The sequence below is a fragment of the Archocentrus centrarchus genome, chromosome 2, assembly GCF_007364275.1.
Source record: "Archocentrus centrarchus isolate MPI-CPG fArcCen1 chromosome 2, fArcCen1, whole genome shotgun sequence".
Lineage (NCBI taxonomy): Eukaryota > Metazoa > Chordata > Actinopteri > Cichliformes > Cichlidae > Archocentrus > Archocentrus centrarchus.
Genome location: NC_044347.1, coordinates 28,387,098 through 28,404,234, shown reverse-complemented (window position 1 = coordinate 28,404,234; position 17,137 = coordinate 28,387,098). Strand labels below are relative to the sequence as shown.

Genomic DNA, 17,137 nt, shown 5'->3' with positions numbered 1-17,137 from the left:
AAAGTGGTGTCTACCTAAATGTAGTCTCAAGTTACTGTTAACACAAACTCAACACTTCCTACTGCTGCAGCAGGCTGCAAATCTCCAGCTTCTCAGCAAAGTAACCAATATTCCCTTTCACTGAGCCCTGTGCAACATATCAGATCACAGTTTCTCACAGACTGATGGAAAATTATTGCCTGACTGCCCAATAGTTTGTTTGCTGCCTTAAGAATTATGTGAATTGAATTAAATTAAAGGTTTATTTTTATCATCACACTTTGATGATAAAAATGAAAGTGCAGCGCTCATGTAGCACACCAAAAACTTGCAGAAATGACCTCAGAGCAGTACTGCAAGTCCATGGTCACCTATTATTTTCATTATCGATACAATCACTAATAATGCCCAAGTGAATATATATATATATATATATATATATATATATATATATATATATATATATATATATATATATATATATATTAGTCTAGGAACAATGAGTCACCATATCGCAACTTCTGCTGCCTTGATTTAAATAACTCTTTCATGCATTGTCTGTCACAATATCAGTCACTTTAGCAAAGTGCTGGAACACCCACTAAAGCACACACCTGAAATATGTATGACTTTCATTTTGTAATAACTTCAAATGTGTGAAATAAACGCACGTGTGACTAAAGAGCCTCAAACTAGAGATGCTTTTTTAAGCCCTGAGATTTACAGTTTAAAGAGCACCCCAGCAAAGGCACATTTCAGCGCTGTCTTATTGGTGACTCTGTGACACTCAGACTGCAAAATGACTTCACTCTGACCTGCGACAATATGACAAGGTCACAAACATGAGCTGTTTTTAGATTTGATCATGGCCTACAACATCCACATCTACAGGAAGCAAGCAGACTTATGGGAAATGTAGTCATAATGTCCAGAAACAAAAATATTTGTCACGTTTGCTGACTGTAATTATAAAAATATATAAACTCCTTCAAATACATTTTCAGCAAGAGTTAAAAAAAGATATGCTCAGGTCCCCTCAAACTGTGTTATCATTTTAATTGTATCAAGATATTTTTAGTTCCTTTATCCCATCTTCAGTTATAGCAGAGATGAAGTTCATAATAAGGGGTGATGTACAAAAGCATGAAAACTAATTACATATAGACGCATACGTAAATTCACTCCCCCTCTCTCTCTCTGTCACACACACACACACACACACACACACACACACACAGACGAGAAGTTTTGGTTTCCTACCAGATCGACACTTAATGATTTCTCCAAACTCGTCCTCCACCGGCTCGTCACAATAGTCCTCAGGGCGCACACTCTCCGCCATCGATAAAACGTACCGGTTGTAAAAAGTTAATTTTGAGGGATAAACTGAATAAATGGACAGGTTAAAATCCACCAGGGGGCGGCGCGAAATAACAAATTTCAGAGCAAACCGTCAAAGGTAGAGCAGCTGGAAACTCTTCAATAAAGGAACTGCGGTGAAGGAGTGGACGAAGGAAGGAGGAAGAGGAGCACTGATGGGTCTGTCATACGGGGACAGATGGAGAGGAGCAGGTGTGTAGAGGGGGCAGGGTGTCAGCGCATTCCCACCTCTAAATAGCAGGGTGTTAGGCGAATGGCTCATCGCGGGCCCCGTTAGGTGGACGCCGTGTCTAAAACCCGACACCCAGTGAGCCTATCGGCGAGCGCTTATTTCAAGTTTATTTCAGATATCGAGGTGAGTCACCCATGGTGTCATCTTTGACCAGCGGGTGGTCAGATCTCATGCTACAAGCAATGTAAACAAAAAGTTATTTAAACACCACGATTTCCTTCATAAGCTCAGTCTGATCAACCAGGATGAGTTTACTTTCATGTTCATGGATTTAGGTCTTGGATGAACCCGATCCTAAAACAGGATAAATATTGGAATATTGGTGTGTATCCCTGACATCTGTAAGCTAAACTTGGGAAATAATTTCTCGTGGAGAGTTGAGAAAACAGTTGTTAGCTTTAGTTAGTGTCTTTGTTTTTTTTTTTTTGTTTGTTTGTTTCTTTCTAATTTATGTTCTTTATGCCTGTGTGGTTGCTTTGTTTCCCCTCCTTTCTCTCCCTCGTTGTCTTCTACTTGCTCATGTTCACTGTCCGTCTCACCACGTTTAATCTGTTTTGCTCACTCTTTGTCAATACAGGTTATTTATCGCTTGCTTTTTGTCTTGCTTGCATGCCTCTCGTCTCTGTCCCTGTGTTTTTGCTGCTTTTGTTGTTGTTTGCACATTTCAAGAAACATAACAAATACATTCGTTTAAATGTTTTTAAAACATCTGTTTCAGTTATGCGCAGTGCACTGCAGAGCACTGTCTCATTGTAGAGAAAAGGCAGTGCTGTTTCAGATTTATGAGTATTAAATCTGTTGATAAACCCACAGCAGTTTTCTGGACTGTTGAAAAGTGAGACTCTTGGTTTATGGTAATGGTTCCATTACGCATAAAATGAGTTACTGTTACTAGATAGGATGATGCGGTGGATCGCACCCTCTCTCTGTCTCTCTCTCTCTGTCTCTCTCTCTGTCTCTCTCTCTCTCACACACGCACGCACGCACGCACGAACACACACACACACACATACAAATAGTGCCTGTGGGTAGGGTAGCTGTAAGTGAATGAGGTGTTCCCAAAACAGAAACCTTGGTATCCCAGGCAGCCACCAGCATGGAGCCTGGTCATGTTGTCCTCCTGGACAAGGAGAGACTAGTGTTTGTGGGTGGGTGGTTGGGCTTCTGGGTTACTAGTTTTAACAGCCATAATTATGTCATTATTTAATATGTGTGTTTTGTTTGCATATTTTATGTGAGTTATTTTTTTGAATATTGATTTGCATTTGTATCAACACTACTTGGGAACCTAGGAAGTATGTTTACATTTTGTGTTGCACAGGGGCGTGTTTAGTTGTTGCACTTCTTTTTCCACCAGGAATCAATATTAACAGTGGGAGAAGTTTACAGTTTGGCAAAGTTTAATAAACTTTATTATTCAAGGCAAATTGTTGCACATAATTCTCCGTCTCAAATTTAAGGACCAAAAGAGGAGTTGATTTGCCCCTGATCCCGGCTCGGTATTTGCATCCTCAGTTTCCAGTGTTTCACGTCTGGTCTCTAATTGTTTTTATACTAATTCCATTCAGTCTAGTGTATCCTCAGCAGTTGCTGAGTATGCAGCTATGCAAGCAATACTGAAGATTATGGTAGAGCAAGAGTGCTGACAAGAGAAAATCTAAAGACTTGAAGCTGAAGATCCACTGATAGTTGCAGACCAAGAAGCAGCTGCACTAACTTACCTTCTTAAAGGGAAGAGACTGAGTGTGGCATAGAAAGCAAGAGCCAAGAGGCTGATCTCTTGAGCAGACAGCAAGAAGAGGATGCTTCAAGAAAAGGTTCTGTAGATGTTTAAGAAGTTTATGATGAAAATGAGATGTAGCCAGAGCAGTGGTCAATCAGGTGAGCCCTGTAGATCAGTCACAACTACTAAGACGTGGCTCAAAGAGGTGCACTTCAAACTGACAATCTTTCGTTGGGATCCACTCAGTTTTATTGTTGATTGTTCATTAAAAATTGTCCTTTCACATGATAATTGAAAGGAAAAATACTCCAACTGCAGAGAAAATCTTCTTTCAGAAATATGTTGGGGGAGCAGCCATAGAATGTAATTTTCTGATTAACTCAGAAGATTCATATTATGAAGCATGGGAACACCTCACTGAACAATAGGTTACTTAAATAGGATATTTAAACTCCTTCACTTGGGGCAGCAATGCATCCCTGACCCAGAATGGGCACTCCACCCTTTTCCAGCTGAGGTCCTAATTCTCAAACCTGCCACTTGACACTCGGCCGCGAACCACTCCGGTTCAAGCTGGAGGCCTACACCTAATGAAGCCAACAGGACCACATCATCCACAAAAAGCAGAGATGAGATTCTAAGTCCACCAAGGTTGAAGCCTTCCACCACTTGGATATACCTAGAAATTCTGCACAAAAACAATTATGAACAGAATCAGTGACAAGGGGTGGAGGTGGTGTCCATGGTGGAGTACAATACCCACTAGAAACCACTGCAACTTATTGTCATCTGAGATTCTTGTGGTGGGAGAATGGTGATCTAGAGTCGCCACTCTAGATCTTTGTTTTTCAAACAAAGGTCCATCTGTCTGGAGCAGCTTCCTCACCTAACTGTGCCAACTGGTCGTATTCACCTAGCCACTGAAGGTCAGGATAAGTTTAACCAAAACACTGTAAAATTTATCCAAAGGAACTTTTATGTTGATGATGGACTAGTGAGTGTAACATCTGATGTTGAGGTGATACAGCTTGTTAAAGAAGCAAAAGACCTAGGTATTGAAATCAATCACAAACCAAGAGTGTGCTGAAAGTGTGAAGGACTTGGTCATGGTTTTAAGAGAGCCACTCATGAAAAGAGCTTTCAGTGTTCAATGCAATATGTCTTCTGATGACTTCCTGTTTACTCACTGACCAGAAGAGGAGTATTGTTCATAGTGGCTTGCACCTACTGCATAGTAGCACCTTTCATCAAGACACAGCTGATTGAGATGAGCCACTGCCAGAAGAGCTCCAAACACAATGGGAATTGTGGCTAAATGATCTTCAAAACTTTTCCAAAGTAAGGATCAGAAGATGCTATGTTCCACCAAACTTCACAGATGTCATGCACCCCATCTCAGATCCCAGCGTCACGGGCTGTGGGGAGCGTACTTATCTCAGAGCAATTAGCACATGGAGATGTCCGTTGCTCACTCATCATGCGGAAGTCACATGCTGCCCCACCAAAGTAACTACAGTACTTGGCTTGAGTTATCTGCTGGACAAGGACAAGAATTATGCTCAAAAATGAGCTTGAAATACACGATCTTCAAGAATATTTTTTGGACAGACTTAAAGGTTGTCCTTGGACATATAAACAATGGTGCTGGATGGTTTCATGTGTTTGTGGCAAACAGGATCCAAAGAATCAAGTCCCCTACAGATCCCAAACAATGGCAGTTTGTGCATTCTGAAGATAACCCCGTGGGTCATGCTTTGAGAGGCCTCACGGTAGATCAGCTTGTTGCTTCCAATTGGCTTACTGACCCAGATTTTCTATAGAAGTTGAAATACCTAAGGGAGATGTAAAGGTGGGAGAGGTAATGGACAATGACCCAGAACTTCAAAAGGCTCATGTGCTCAATGCTAAAGTAAAGGAAAACAGGACCTTACTGAAGTGCTTGACAACGTTTCCTGATTGGGAGAGAACTGTTAAGACCGTGGCTTGTCTAAAAACCACAAAAGCAAAGCGAGGGTCTCAACCCTAAAATGAGTGCAGCTACAAGTATTGAGGAATGAAAGGCCACAGAGCTTTTCAATCTGAATGGTACAAACAGAAACATTCAATAATGAAACTAAATGTATAAGGCAGTGCAAGGAAGCAAAACCCAAAGACCAATCAAACAAGCTAAAGAAACTAATCACATTTGTCGATACAGTACAGTACAGTACTGTTGTAGGATTTATTGGGAAAGTTGTTGATGACACTTCACTTAGGAGGACCATCAGGACTTGCTATGGAACGATCTACCTCTCCATATCCGCACAGCTCAGACGATACACACATTTAAATCTCTATTAAAAACACATTTCTTTTCCTTGGCATTTGGCTGCAGTGCTACCTCCTTTTAGATGACTGTTTTATGGTATTTTATGGTACTTGTTTTAAACGTTTTAATTTTTAATTTTCTTATGTTATTTATTGTTCTTAATGTTTTTATTTATTTATTTTTATTTTATTATTTTATTTATTTATTTATATATTTTTATTTTTATTTAGTATAGTCCTTGGGGTTACAGATCTTGTACAGCACTTTGGTCAACGTCGTTGTTTTAAATGTGCTTTATAAATAAACTTGACTTGACTTGACTTTTCCCAACCAGAAGCCGTGGGTGGATAAATCTGTCCGCGACGCCCTGAGGTCCCGCACCGTTGCCTACAACTCCGGCCTCGCCTCTGGGAACATGGAGGACTACAAGGTTGCATCATACAACGTCCGCAGAGCGGTGAAAGAGGCTAAACATCGCTACGGCCGCAGACTGGAACAGCAACTACAACAGTCTGACTCCAGGGGACTGTGGCAGGGACTACGCACCATCACGGACTACAAAGCACCACACACACACCCGGTGAGTGCCGACGCTTCTCTGGCTGATGAACTCAACATCTTCTTTGCGCGCTTTGAGTCGGGAAGCCGACAGCCCGCTGCGCTCCCGGCCGGAGGGGCGGAGACACTCACTGTGACGGAGCGCGACGTGAGGAGGGCGTTTAGACGTGTAAACACCAGGAAAGCGGCTGGACCAGACGGTATTAGTGGACGTGTCCTTAAGACCTGCGCTGACCAGCTGGCACCTGTGTTTACACTGATATTCAACCTCTCACTGAAACTGTGTGTGATTCCCACCTGCTTTAAAAAGTCCATTATAGTCCCTGTCCCAAAGAAACCACACCCCAGCAGCCCCAATGACTTCAGGCCCATAGCGCTCACCTCTGTGGTGATGAAGTGTTTTGAGAGACTCATCAAGACATTCATCACCTCCTCACATCCCACCACCCTCGACCCACTACAGTTTGCATACCGGCCAGACAGATCCACAGATGACGCCATATCCTTCCTCCTCCACAAGATCCTTTCACAAATAGACACTGGTAAGGGGAACTATGTGAGAGTGCTGTTTGTAGATTACAGCTCAGCATTCAACACCATAGTTCCCTCCAGGCTGGTCTCTAAGCTGCTGGACCTGGGCCTGGGCCCATCCCTGTGCAGGTGGGTTCACAGCTTCCTGACCAGCAGACCACAGGTGGTACGAGTGGGTCACCTCACCTCATCCTCCCTCACCCTCAACACTGGATCCCCCCAAGGCTGTGTGCTCAGCCCTCTGCTGTACTCACTGTACACCCATGACTGCGAGGCCACGTCAGAGTCCAACGTCATCATCAAGTTTGCTGACGACACTGCTGTTGTGGGACTAATCTCTCACAATGAGGAGACAGCCTACAGGAGAGAGGTCTCCCGCCTGGAGAACTGGTGCCAGGAGAACCACCTCCTGCTCAACGTCAGCAAAACGAAGGAACTGATCGTGGACTTCAGCAGGAAGCAGCAGAGGGACTACCATCCACTTGTCATCAGTGGTGCTGAGGTGGAAAGAGTGGACACTTTCAAATACCTGGGAGTGACCATCTCACAGGACCTGTCCTGGACTCATCACATAAACATCACTGTGAAGAAGGCCAGACAGCGTCTCTACCTCCTCAGGCGGCTGAGAGACTTCAAGCTCCCACTCAAGGTGCTCAGGAACTTTTACACCTGCACCATCGAGAGCATCATGCGTGGGAGCATCACCACCTGGATGGGAAACTGCACCAAGCAGGACTTCATGGCCCTAAAAAGGGTGGTTCGTTCAGCTGAACGGACCATCAGAACCACCCTCCCCAACCTGCAGGACATTTACACCAAGCAGTGCAGGCTGAGGGCCATGAAGATCCTAAAACAGCCCAGCCACCCCGGACACTCTCTCTTCTCCCTGCTCCCATCAGGCCGGCGTTACCGCTGCCTGAGGACTAAGACTGAAAGGCTGAAGAAGAGTTTTTACCCACAAGCCATCCGTCTGCTCAACTCTGAGCCCTAACTGGACCATTATTGCACAATGTAAATATTATAATTTATAAAAGTGTGTATAGTGTATAGTATATAGAGTATAGTGTATAGTGCAAATTACTTTTTTTTAATTTTTATTCTTCTTCTTATTTATATGTGTGTGTATATATGGTTGCAGGTACAAAATACATTTCACTGTGCATTGTACTGTGTATAACTGTGCATGTGACAAATAAAACACTATCTATCTATCTATTTCTTTTTCATTCAACTCTTTTCCCTCTGTTTATACACCACTCTGCATTAAATCATTAATTATTATTAATCTCTGGCTCTAATCTATAGCATGTCTTTTCTCCTGTCTCCCTCCCTCAACCCTAATTGGTCACAGCAGATGACTGCCCCTCCCTGAGCCTGGTTCTGCCAGAGGCTTCACCAACTGTCCCCAACTGCTTGCTCATAGGGGTTGTTTTGACTGTTGGATTTCCTCTGTAATCAGTGTAGAGTCTTTACCTTACAATATAAAGCACCTTGAGGTGACTGTTTGTTGTGATTTTAATTAAAATTAAATTGAACTGAACTGTCATATAGATGAGAGTGAAAGAGCAAGAGAAGAAAAATGATGGCTGGGTGAGATCCACTGACTAATCTCAGTAGAGAGAGTGCAGCACCACACAGTAATTTCATTAAATTATCTCAATAGAAACTGGTTATTTCAAGAAGAAAATAAAAAATGTTTCCAGCTCTAACTCTCATCTTTTCTGCTTTCAAAAGAAAATGTATTTGCTGCATTAAGCAACTGCATTCTTACTCTAAACCTTCATCTGTTTTCTGCACAGCCAGAAGGAGTATTCTTGTATAAAAAGAAAAGCCTAGATAAAAATGCAAGAAAAACAACACCTTAGATAATCCTCACAACAAATAAGTTTTGTTTTCTTTTTTCTTTTTTGTTCTGACTGAAACTTCTGCTGTAAATATCTCATAAACAAAAGAAGGAAGACTTGCAGGTTCAGTGCAGTCAAAACCTCAGACACAGACTGAATACAGTATTTCACGATCGCTAAAACACTAAATCCCATTCCCTAAATCAAACCCACAGAAGCATAAACAAACTTCTTGAATCACGCACTCTTCTGGCCAACCCACAAACACAGTTCAGGCACTGAGACACATCCGGTGCAGCTCAATCATTCTCTTTTGCGCAACAGCAAACACATTCTCAGTCACTAAACACACTTCACATGTGTGTTGCTGAACCTTAAACACAGTCTCAGTCACTGAACACATTGTTGCAAAACCATAAACACTGGCAGCAGAATGTGAACACAACTCCAACACCACTGTCATCTGTTACACACAGCAACTCACAATTGAACACACATGTGTCCACTGATGTGAGCAGACCAACTGGGCAGCATAAAAGTCAATTTAGTCTGCAGGTGGCACATGTGCATCTACAATGGACCGACACCTACAGAGGCAGAGGAGGAAGAGTGCGTGTGTGAGAGGTAGTGGACTAGGAGGAAGGGGACGAGGACGACCAAGAACCATCATCACCGATGAGATGCGGGCAACCATTGTACACCATGTTCTCGTCCACGAGGTGACCATGAGGGAAGCAGGACAAAGGGCTCAACCAAATCTGAGCAGATTCTCTGTGGCCGCATCATCAGGACATTCACTGTTCCATGCTGTACAACATTTGACACACAGTATGCCACACTGCAAGTACTGTGATGTTCATTACAATGCAGAGTCCACTGGCAATATACATTCATAAGTGCCACATGCAGGTGGCAGAAGCGCCCTTTTCACGCAACATATGGAAGTCCCTGGCCAGAGGGGTGGCAATGTCACCCTCTGTGCAGCCACTGGTAACTGGGGTTGTCCTCCACCATCATGCTAACCTGGGGCTACAACACGGGACATCTCACATTCCTGGGTGGTCTACAGGATCGCATGGCTGTGCGTGAACAGCTGGATCAGCAAGCAGTGCCTCCTGTATACATCATAGTTTGGGACAATGTGAACTTTCACTGTGCTGTCCAGATATGCAAGTGGTTTGCAAACAACCAGCGCAAGTGGTTTGCAAACAACCAGTGCTCCATCCACCTTACAGCCCCTTCCTCAATCCAATAGAGGGGTTTTCTCTGCGTGGAGGTGGAAGGTGTATTCTTCCTACAACAAGGAGAATATATTGGAGGCAATGGAACATGCATGTGACGATCTTACTGTAGAGTCCTGTCAAGGCTGGATTTGACACACAAGGGTTTTTTTTCCCTGTTGCCCATGACGTGGATGAGGTCCTCTGACTGGACCACACACACACACACAGACATGACGGCGCAGACTGAATCTGTGTCCTACAGTGCTGTGCTTTTCATTTGTTTTTGTTTTTTTTGGGGGGGGGTTATTTCTTTTTTGTCTACATTCAGCACTGTCATGTCACTGACTATGGCACTGTTTTATGTTCACACTTGAAATGAACATTTTCTGTTGACTACATGCCCTGGATGCTGTGTCTTAAATTATTTGATGTAGTGTGTAACAGATGGTCTCTGTGAATATATTTATTACTTGCTGTGTGTGTGTGTGTGACTTGACCACACTGCTTGGTTTTGCACAGAGGTCACTGTTTTTTGCAGTTATTATTTGATTTTGATGGGAAAGTATTGGATTTTGGGGTATTAGCTTGAGTTTTTAGATTTGTGTTTAAGTTTTTGGGAAAAGGCATTGGGAATAACATCAGAGGGTCAGCTCCTGGTTGCTAGAGCAGTACACCAGGTCTTTAAGACTCTAATGACCTTCATTAGGCACTCAATGGGACTGTGGAAGACAACACTGGAGGCCAACTCCAATGCAAGCACACAAGTTGCCATCAAGTGTGGAATATACAAAGACCATGCATTGTCCCCAGTGTTGTTCTGCATAGGCCTCAATCCCTTAATCCAGCTCATCACTAAGAGCGGATAAATTCAGGAATGAGGTGAACATCAACCACTTCCTGTATGTACATGGATGACTTGCCACTCCTGTATGCCAAGAATGAATAAGCCAGCTTTGGGGTGGCCATAGCTCAGGAGGTAGAGCAGATCACCTACTAATCGGAAGATTGGCGGTTTGATTCTTGCTGCTCCAGGCTGCATGCCAAAGTATTCTTGGGCAAGATATTGAACCCCAAGTTGCTCTCTAACATAAGCATCTCTGAATGCATGTGAGTGTTAGACAATAAGCACTTACTCAGTTAACTTAGTTACATGGAAGTGCTTGTATGAATGGGTCAATGTAAACATGTTATATGAGTGCTCACTTAGAGTAGAAAAGCGCTATATAAGAACTAGTCCATTTACCATTAAACAGTAGGAATAAGATCCAAGCTGTCATTACATATGTCATCAGATACTCAGCTAGAGTAATAAGCTTGCAGAGATAGTTACCACTGATGTCAAGACATGATAACTCCTCACAGTGCACTGTCTCCACACAAAGTCTAGCAGCCACGGAAAGAGGGAGGGTGAGGATTATTTAGTGTCAGAACCACAGTCCGGGATGAAACACAGCGCATCCATGAATATCAGGAAATTGGCCCCCCAAGATGAGAGGAGACAATGATGAGACACAGGAAGAGGAACTATCATGGATGAGCAAACCCCGGTATGGGATGTACCACCAACAGATTGAGGAAGTTGCTGACATCAAGAAATCCTAAGAGTGGTTAGAAAAAGCCAGCCTAAAGGAGAGTACATACTGTACACTATGATCATGTCAGCACAAGAACAATTAAATTTTATTTATATAGTGCCAAATCACAACAGCAATAATCTCAAGGTACTTTATATTATAAGGTAAAGACCCTGCAATAATAGTGAAAAAAAAAAAAACAACAATCAGATGACACCCTGTGGGCAAGCACTTAGTGACAAGTGGGAAGGAAAAACTGCCTTTAAACAGGAAGAAACCTCTGGGCTCAGGGAGGGGCAGTCATCTGCCGCAACCAGTTGGGGGTGAGAGGAGGGAGAAAGGACAAAAGACACAATGTGGAAAAGAGCCAGAGTTTAATAATAACTAATTATTAAATGCAAGGTGATGACAGAGTGTAAAGAGATGAGTGAAGAAGAAATTATTGGAAGCCCCCAGCAGCCTAGGTTTGTTGCAGCATAACTACTGTAAGAGAGGATTTACAGTAGATCACCTGATCCAGCCCTAACTACTGTATAAGCTTTATCAAAAAGTAAAGTTTTAAACCTAATCTTAAAAGTAGAGAGGCTGTCTTCCGAATCCACACTGGGAACTGGTTCCACAGAAGAGGGGCCTGAAATCTGAAGGCTCTGCCTCCCACTCTACTTTTAAAAATGCTAAGAACCAAAAACTAAGCCTGCAGTCTGAGAACAAAGTGCTCTGTTGGGGTGATATGGTACTATGAGGTCTTGAAGATAAGATGGGGCCTGATTATTCAAGACCTTGAATGTGAAAAGAATTTTAAATCTGATTCTGGATTTAACAGGCAACCAATGAAGAGAGGCCTGTAGGGTTGGCTTTGGCTCGGGAGGTAGAGCAGGTCATCTACTAATTGGAAGGTGGGTGGTTCAATTCCTGGCTGCTCTTGTCTGCGTGCCAAAGTATCCTTGGGCAAGTGACTGAACCTCAAGTTGCTCTTCGATGCAACTGTCAGAGTATGAATGTGTGTTAATATTAGATAATAAGCACTTAGCTGTATTCAATTCAATTCAATTTTATTTATATAGCGCCAAATCACAACAAACTGTCGCCTCAAGGCGCTTTGTATTGTGGGTAAAGACCCTATAATACAGAATACAGAATAATACAGAGAAAACCCAACAGTCAAAACGACCCCCTATGAGCAAGCACTTGGCGACAGTGGCAATGCTGAGAAGGAAATGCTTGTGAGAATGGGTAAATGCAAATGTGTTGTATAAAGCACATTGGCTACTCAGCTAGAGTAGAAACGAGCTATATAAGAACTAGTTCGTTTATATGGGAGAAATATGCTCTCTCTTTCTAGCCCCTGTCAGTACTCTAGCTGCAGCATTTTGGATCAGTTGAAGGATTCTTAGGGAGCTTTTAGGACAACCTCACAATAACGAATTACAATATTCCAGCCTAGAAGTAATCAATGCGTGAATTAGCTTTTCAGCATCTCTCTGAGACTGGATGTTTCTAATTTTAGAGATACTGCACAGATGCAAGAAAGCAGTCCTAAATATCTGTTCAATATGTGCATTGAAGGATATATCCGGGTCAGAAATGACTCCAAGATTCCTCACAGTGTTACTGGAGGCCGAGGTAATGTCATCCAGAGTAAGTACTGTATCTGGTTAGAAACCATGTTTCTAAGGTTTGTGGGGCTAAGTGCAATAACCTCTGAATTTAGAAGCAGGAAATTAGAGTTCAGCAAGGCCTTTATGTCTGTAAGATATTCCTGCAGTTTAATTACTTTGTGTGTGTCATCTGGCTTCATGGATAGATAAAGCTGGATATCATCTGCATAGCAATGAAAATATTGAAAATTCTAATAATACGGCCTAAGGGACGCATGTATAATGTAAGTAGAACTGTTCTTAGCAGGGAACCCTATGGAACTCCATAATTAACCTTAGTGTATGAAGAAGACTCCCCACTTACATGAACTAATTGAAGTCTATTAGATAGATATGATTCAAACCACAGCAGCATGGTATCTTTAATACCTATGCAATGCTCTAATCTTTGTAAAAAATATTATGGTCAGCAGTGTCAAAAGCTGCACTGAGGTCTAGCAGGACAAGCACAGAAATGTGTCCATTGTCAGAGGCCATAAGAAGATCATTTGTAACCTTCAGTAATGCTGTTTCTGTACTCTGAAGAATGCTAAAACCTGACTGAAACTCTTCAAATAAATAATTCCACAGCAAATGATCAGTTAGCTGTTTTACAACTACTCTTTCAAGAATCTTTGAGAGAAAAGGAAGGTTGAAGATTGGCCTATAATTAGCTAAGACAGCTGGTTCAAGTGATGGCTTTTTAAGTAATGGTTTAATTACTGCCACAAAAATGGCCTGTGGTACCTAGCCCATTAAACCCCATCAAAGGTAGATTAATCATATTTAAGATTGAAGCATTAATTAATGGTAGGACTTTGAGCAGCCTTGTAGGAATGGAGTCTAATAGACAGTTGATTGGAAGAACTAATTGAACTGAAGTTAACTCAGAAAGATTAATCAGAGAGAAAGAGCCCAAATATCAGGAGTAGTAAAAGTTACTGAACATAATGACAAGTCTATGGGATAGTTATGAAAAATGTTTTCTCTAATGGTTAAAATTTCATTTGTGATGAAATTCAGCAAACTCTTTCCAGACTAAACAAAGATTTTCTATGTTCTGTGAATGTTATTAATGAATGATCAGACAAGAGAGGGTTTTCAGGGAATACAGTTACATGCCATATGTCAGAACAAGATTCAGAGGGTGATTGAAGCGGTGGGTGGTCTCATTTACATTTTGAGAGAAGTAACTTGAGTCTGATAATAGGTTAAATGTAGTACTGAGGCTGTTGTTTTCAGCATCTAAATAAATGTTAAAATCACCCTCTATAATTATTTTTATCTGAACTGAGCTCTAAATCAGATAAAAAGTCTGAGACATCAAATGGAAATCAGCTAACAAGAAATAAAATAATTTTTTGAGTAGGGCATACAAGGCTAAGAGTCAGGCTTTCAAATGGATTAAAACTCTGTCTGGGTTTTGGATGAATAATAATCTGGAGTGAAAGTTCGCTCCTCCTCAGCCAAAGCCTCAAGGTTTGTGACTGTTACTGTGACTCGGGGGTACTGATTAACTCATGTTGTTTTTGTTGTTGTTGTTGTGTTTTTGGGGGGCAGAATTCTAGAAATGAGAGCTGTTCATTGCTAGAACAGGTCCTAAGTACCAGACCCATAGAGGCAGGAGTCTACCATAGGCAGCAGGACCCAAGTTGCAGACTATGCAAAGGGGCCCTAGAAACTATCCACGACATCGCAGCATGATGTAACATGCAAGCTGAAGCACCATACACACTGTTGTTAATAAACATAATCAGCTTTCTTTACTTTAGTTCTAAAATGCAGAAAACATGGTATTGTGATGAAAATGCAAAGTTAAAGTACCAAACAATAAATAGCCAGACTAATCACATCTGGTAAACGGTCTAATTATTACACCAATTATTTAATTGATACCACAATAAAAACGGCAGGGGGCAGTATAGTCACAGGTTATGGAGGACAGTGAATCTCTAATATGAATGTAAATGTAAAGTAGGCCAGTGAGTCTTGGAAAGATGTTTTCTGAAGACGACTCTTTCACGGCTGAGGAAACAGCAAAGAATCTTAATAAATAAATCAATAAATGGAGCATGAGAGAGAAATCTAGTGGACTGTTGTCTTTCAAACAAACCTTTCACAGAAAACCCTGAAGCACCCTGTAGCTTCCAGCACAGTATTACTTACTGTGATTATGAGAGTTCATCCAGGCTGGCAAGGCATGCTGCTTCATTACAGGCCACCAGCTGGAGGCATGTGGTATGAATTAGGTGACAAAGAGATAATTTTACTGTTGAAGCCAGCCAAATGATCACAAAACCTGAAATCTAAACCTGAAAAAAGATTGTGCTTCAAGGAGATGCTGGCATTAACACCAGCTGTTACATTGCTTTATGAGATCTTCTCTCTTGCAGGGATCTAGATTTTCCCTGTTGTAAAGTGTGTCTGTCACAGCAGCAATCATAAACTGCTTTGCTTCAAACAATGCATCTTGGGTCTTTTTTTGTCACTAACAGGCTGTTTACTGTGTTTGCCTTTCACACAGAAAAAAGTAGAAATTCATGTCTGTGCTGGGCTAAAAGTTGAAATAATGTTAATATGTCTTTTTTTTTTTCTTGGGACAGAAACTGTTGTTTTGATCAAGTGTTTGTTCTGATTCTAAAGAGTTTTTCCTTATGGTGCTAACTAGCACAACAGTTCCTAATTGGCAGGAGTGTTTGTTAAGGACTGGCTGTGAGAGCCAACTAGTCATAAAACTGGCAACAGATATAAACTCTACTGTTTTCACTGAGCTAATGCTACATCCACTTCCTGGAGCAATTTCTGTTCTTTGGAATGAATTCTTGTATTACTTTAAGAATGTACTGTGTTCTTTGAAAGGTCTACATATCCAGCAAAGATTCCTGAGTGGGTTCTCAGTGGACAGATGTGTGGGCAGGGCAAACCCACACTTATCCCACAAAGATGTGTCCAAAAACAGCTCACAGTAAATGGTAAATGGACTAGCTCTTATATAGCGCTTTTCTACTCAGTCAGAGCACTCAAGGCGCTTACACAACATGTTTACATTTACCCATGCACTCACATTCATACAAGCACTTCCATGTTTATACTAAGCTAAGTGCTTTTAATTAACTAGCATTCACACACATTCATACTCCGACAGGATGGTCGGAGAGCAACTTGGGGGTAAGTATCTTGCCCAAGGATACATTGGCATGTAGCCTGGAGTAGCCAGGAATCGAACCGCTGACCTTCCGATCAGTAGGTGACCTGCTCTACCTACTGAGCTACAGCCACCCGTAGTTTTGCTCTTTGGAGCCATGAACAAGGGATTCTTTGGGCACCCCACATTTGGTTTGCCCACAGAAAACCCATATGTGGGTACCATGTAGGCCAGCCCATATGGTGCCTATAGCAGTTTTGCCCTTTTTGGCCCTGAAGAAGAGATTCTGTGGGCAGCCAACAGTGGGCTGCTGTTGGCCTGTGTAAGGACACTCACATGGAGCTGACATGGGATAAGTGTGGGTTAGTAGTCCCCACACCGCTCCATAGTTCACCCATACCTGCACACTGTGGGCCTGCACAGGCATGTTTGCTGGTATATCATTTATAATAAGGAAACACAATATAGGGAAATTTGATAATTGTTGAGAAGATGAAACCACACAACATATTTTATTACACTGTCAGAAATATGAGGTGGCTGATTCAAAACTTCAGTAAAATGGAATTTAAACTGGATCTTAATGTTATCCTGCAAAAGAACTCAAGAAGTGAAAACAGTTGGGCCATACTCCATTTTCTAGGTCACACTAACTTGTTTGATAGGATTTGATTTTTTGTTGTGGTTTTTTGTGTGGCTAAGTTATGTGTTCAACTATCAAGCAAAGGGTCCCTGGTTTGAGTGTCCAAGGAGACATAAATCCCTTGGTGGTTGTGTCAAGAAGGAATTTGGTGTAAAAATCCACTAAATCAGCTATGTGGTGACCCCTTGTGAATGAGGGTGTGGCTAAAGTTTTTTTTTGTTTTGTTTTTTTACCTCCACCAAGGAAGTTATGTCTTTGGTAGCGTAAAAACACGATAGCTCAAAATGTTTTGAATGACTTATGCTAAAATTCTGTAGAGCTGTAGAGTGGGGCCGTTAAAATTTGGCTAATTTCCACCAA

At 41.9% G+C, this 17,137-nt stretch overlaps 1 protein-coding gene across 1 annotated transcript in view; it reads right to left on the bottom strand.

The window, feature by feature from the left end:
- The window catches only part of dmd (dystrophin), a 387,210-nt gene extending 385,819 nt beyond the window's left edge, over positions 1-1,391 (bottom strand). Inside the window, exon 1 of the mRNA XM_030747286.1 lies at positions 1,240-1,391. Within this exon, the coding sequence (XP_030603146.1) occupies positions 1,240-1,321 (82 nt within the window). The 5' untranslated portion in view covers positions 1,322-1,391. The remainder of the gene's footprint in view (positions 1-1,239) is intronic.
- Positions 1,392-17,137: the final 15,746 nt, after the last annotated feature.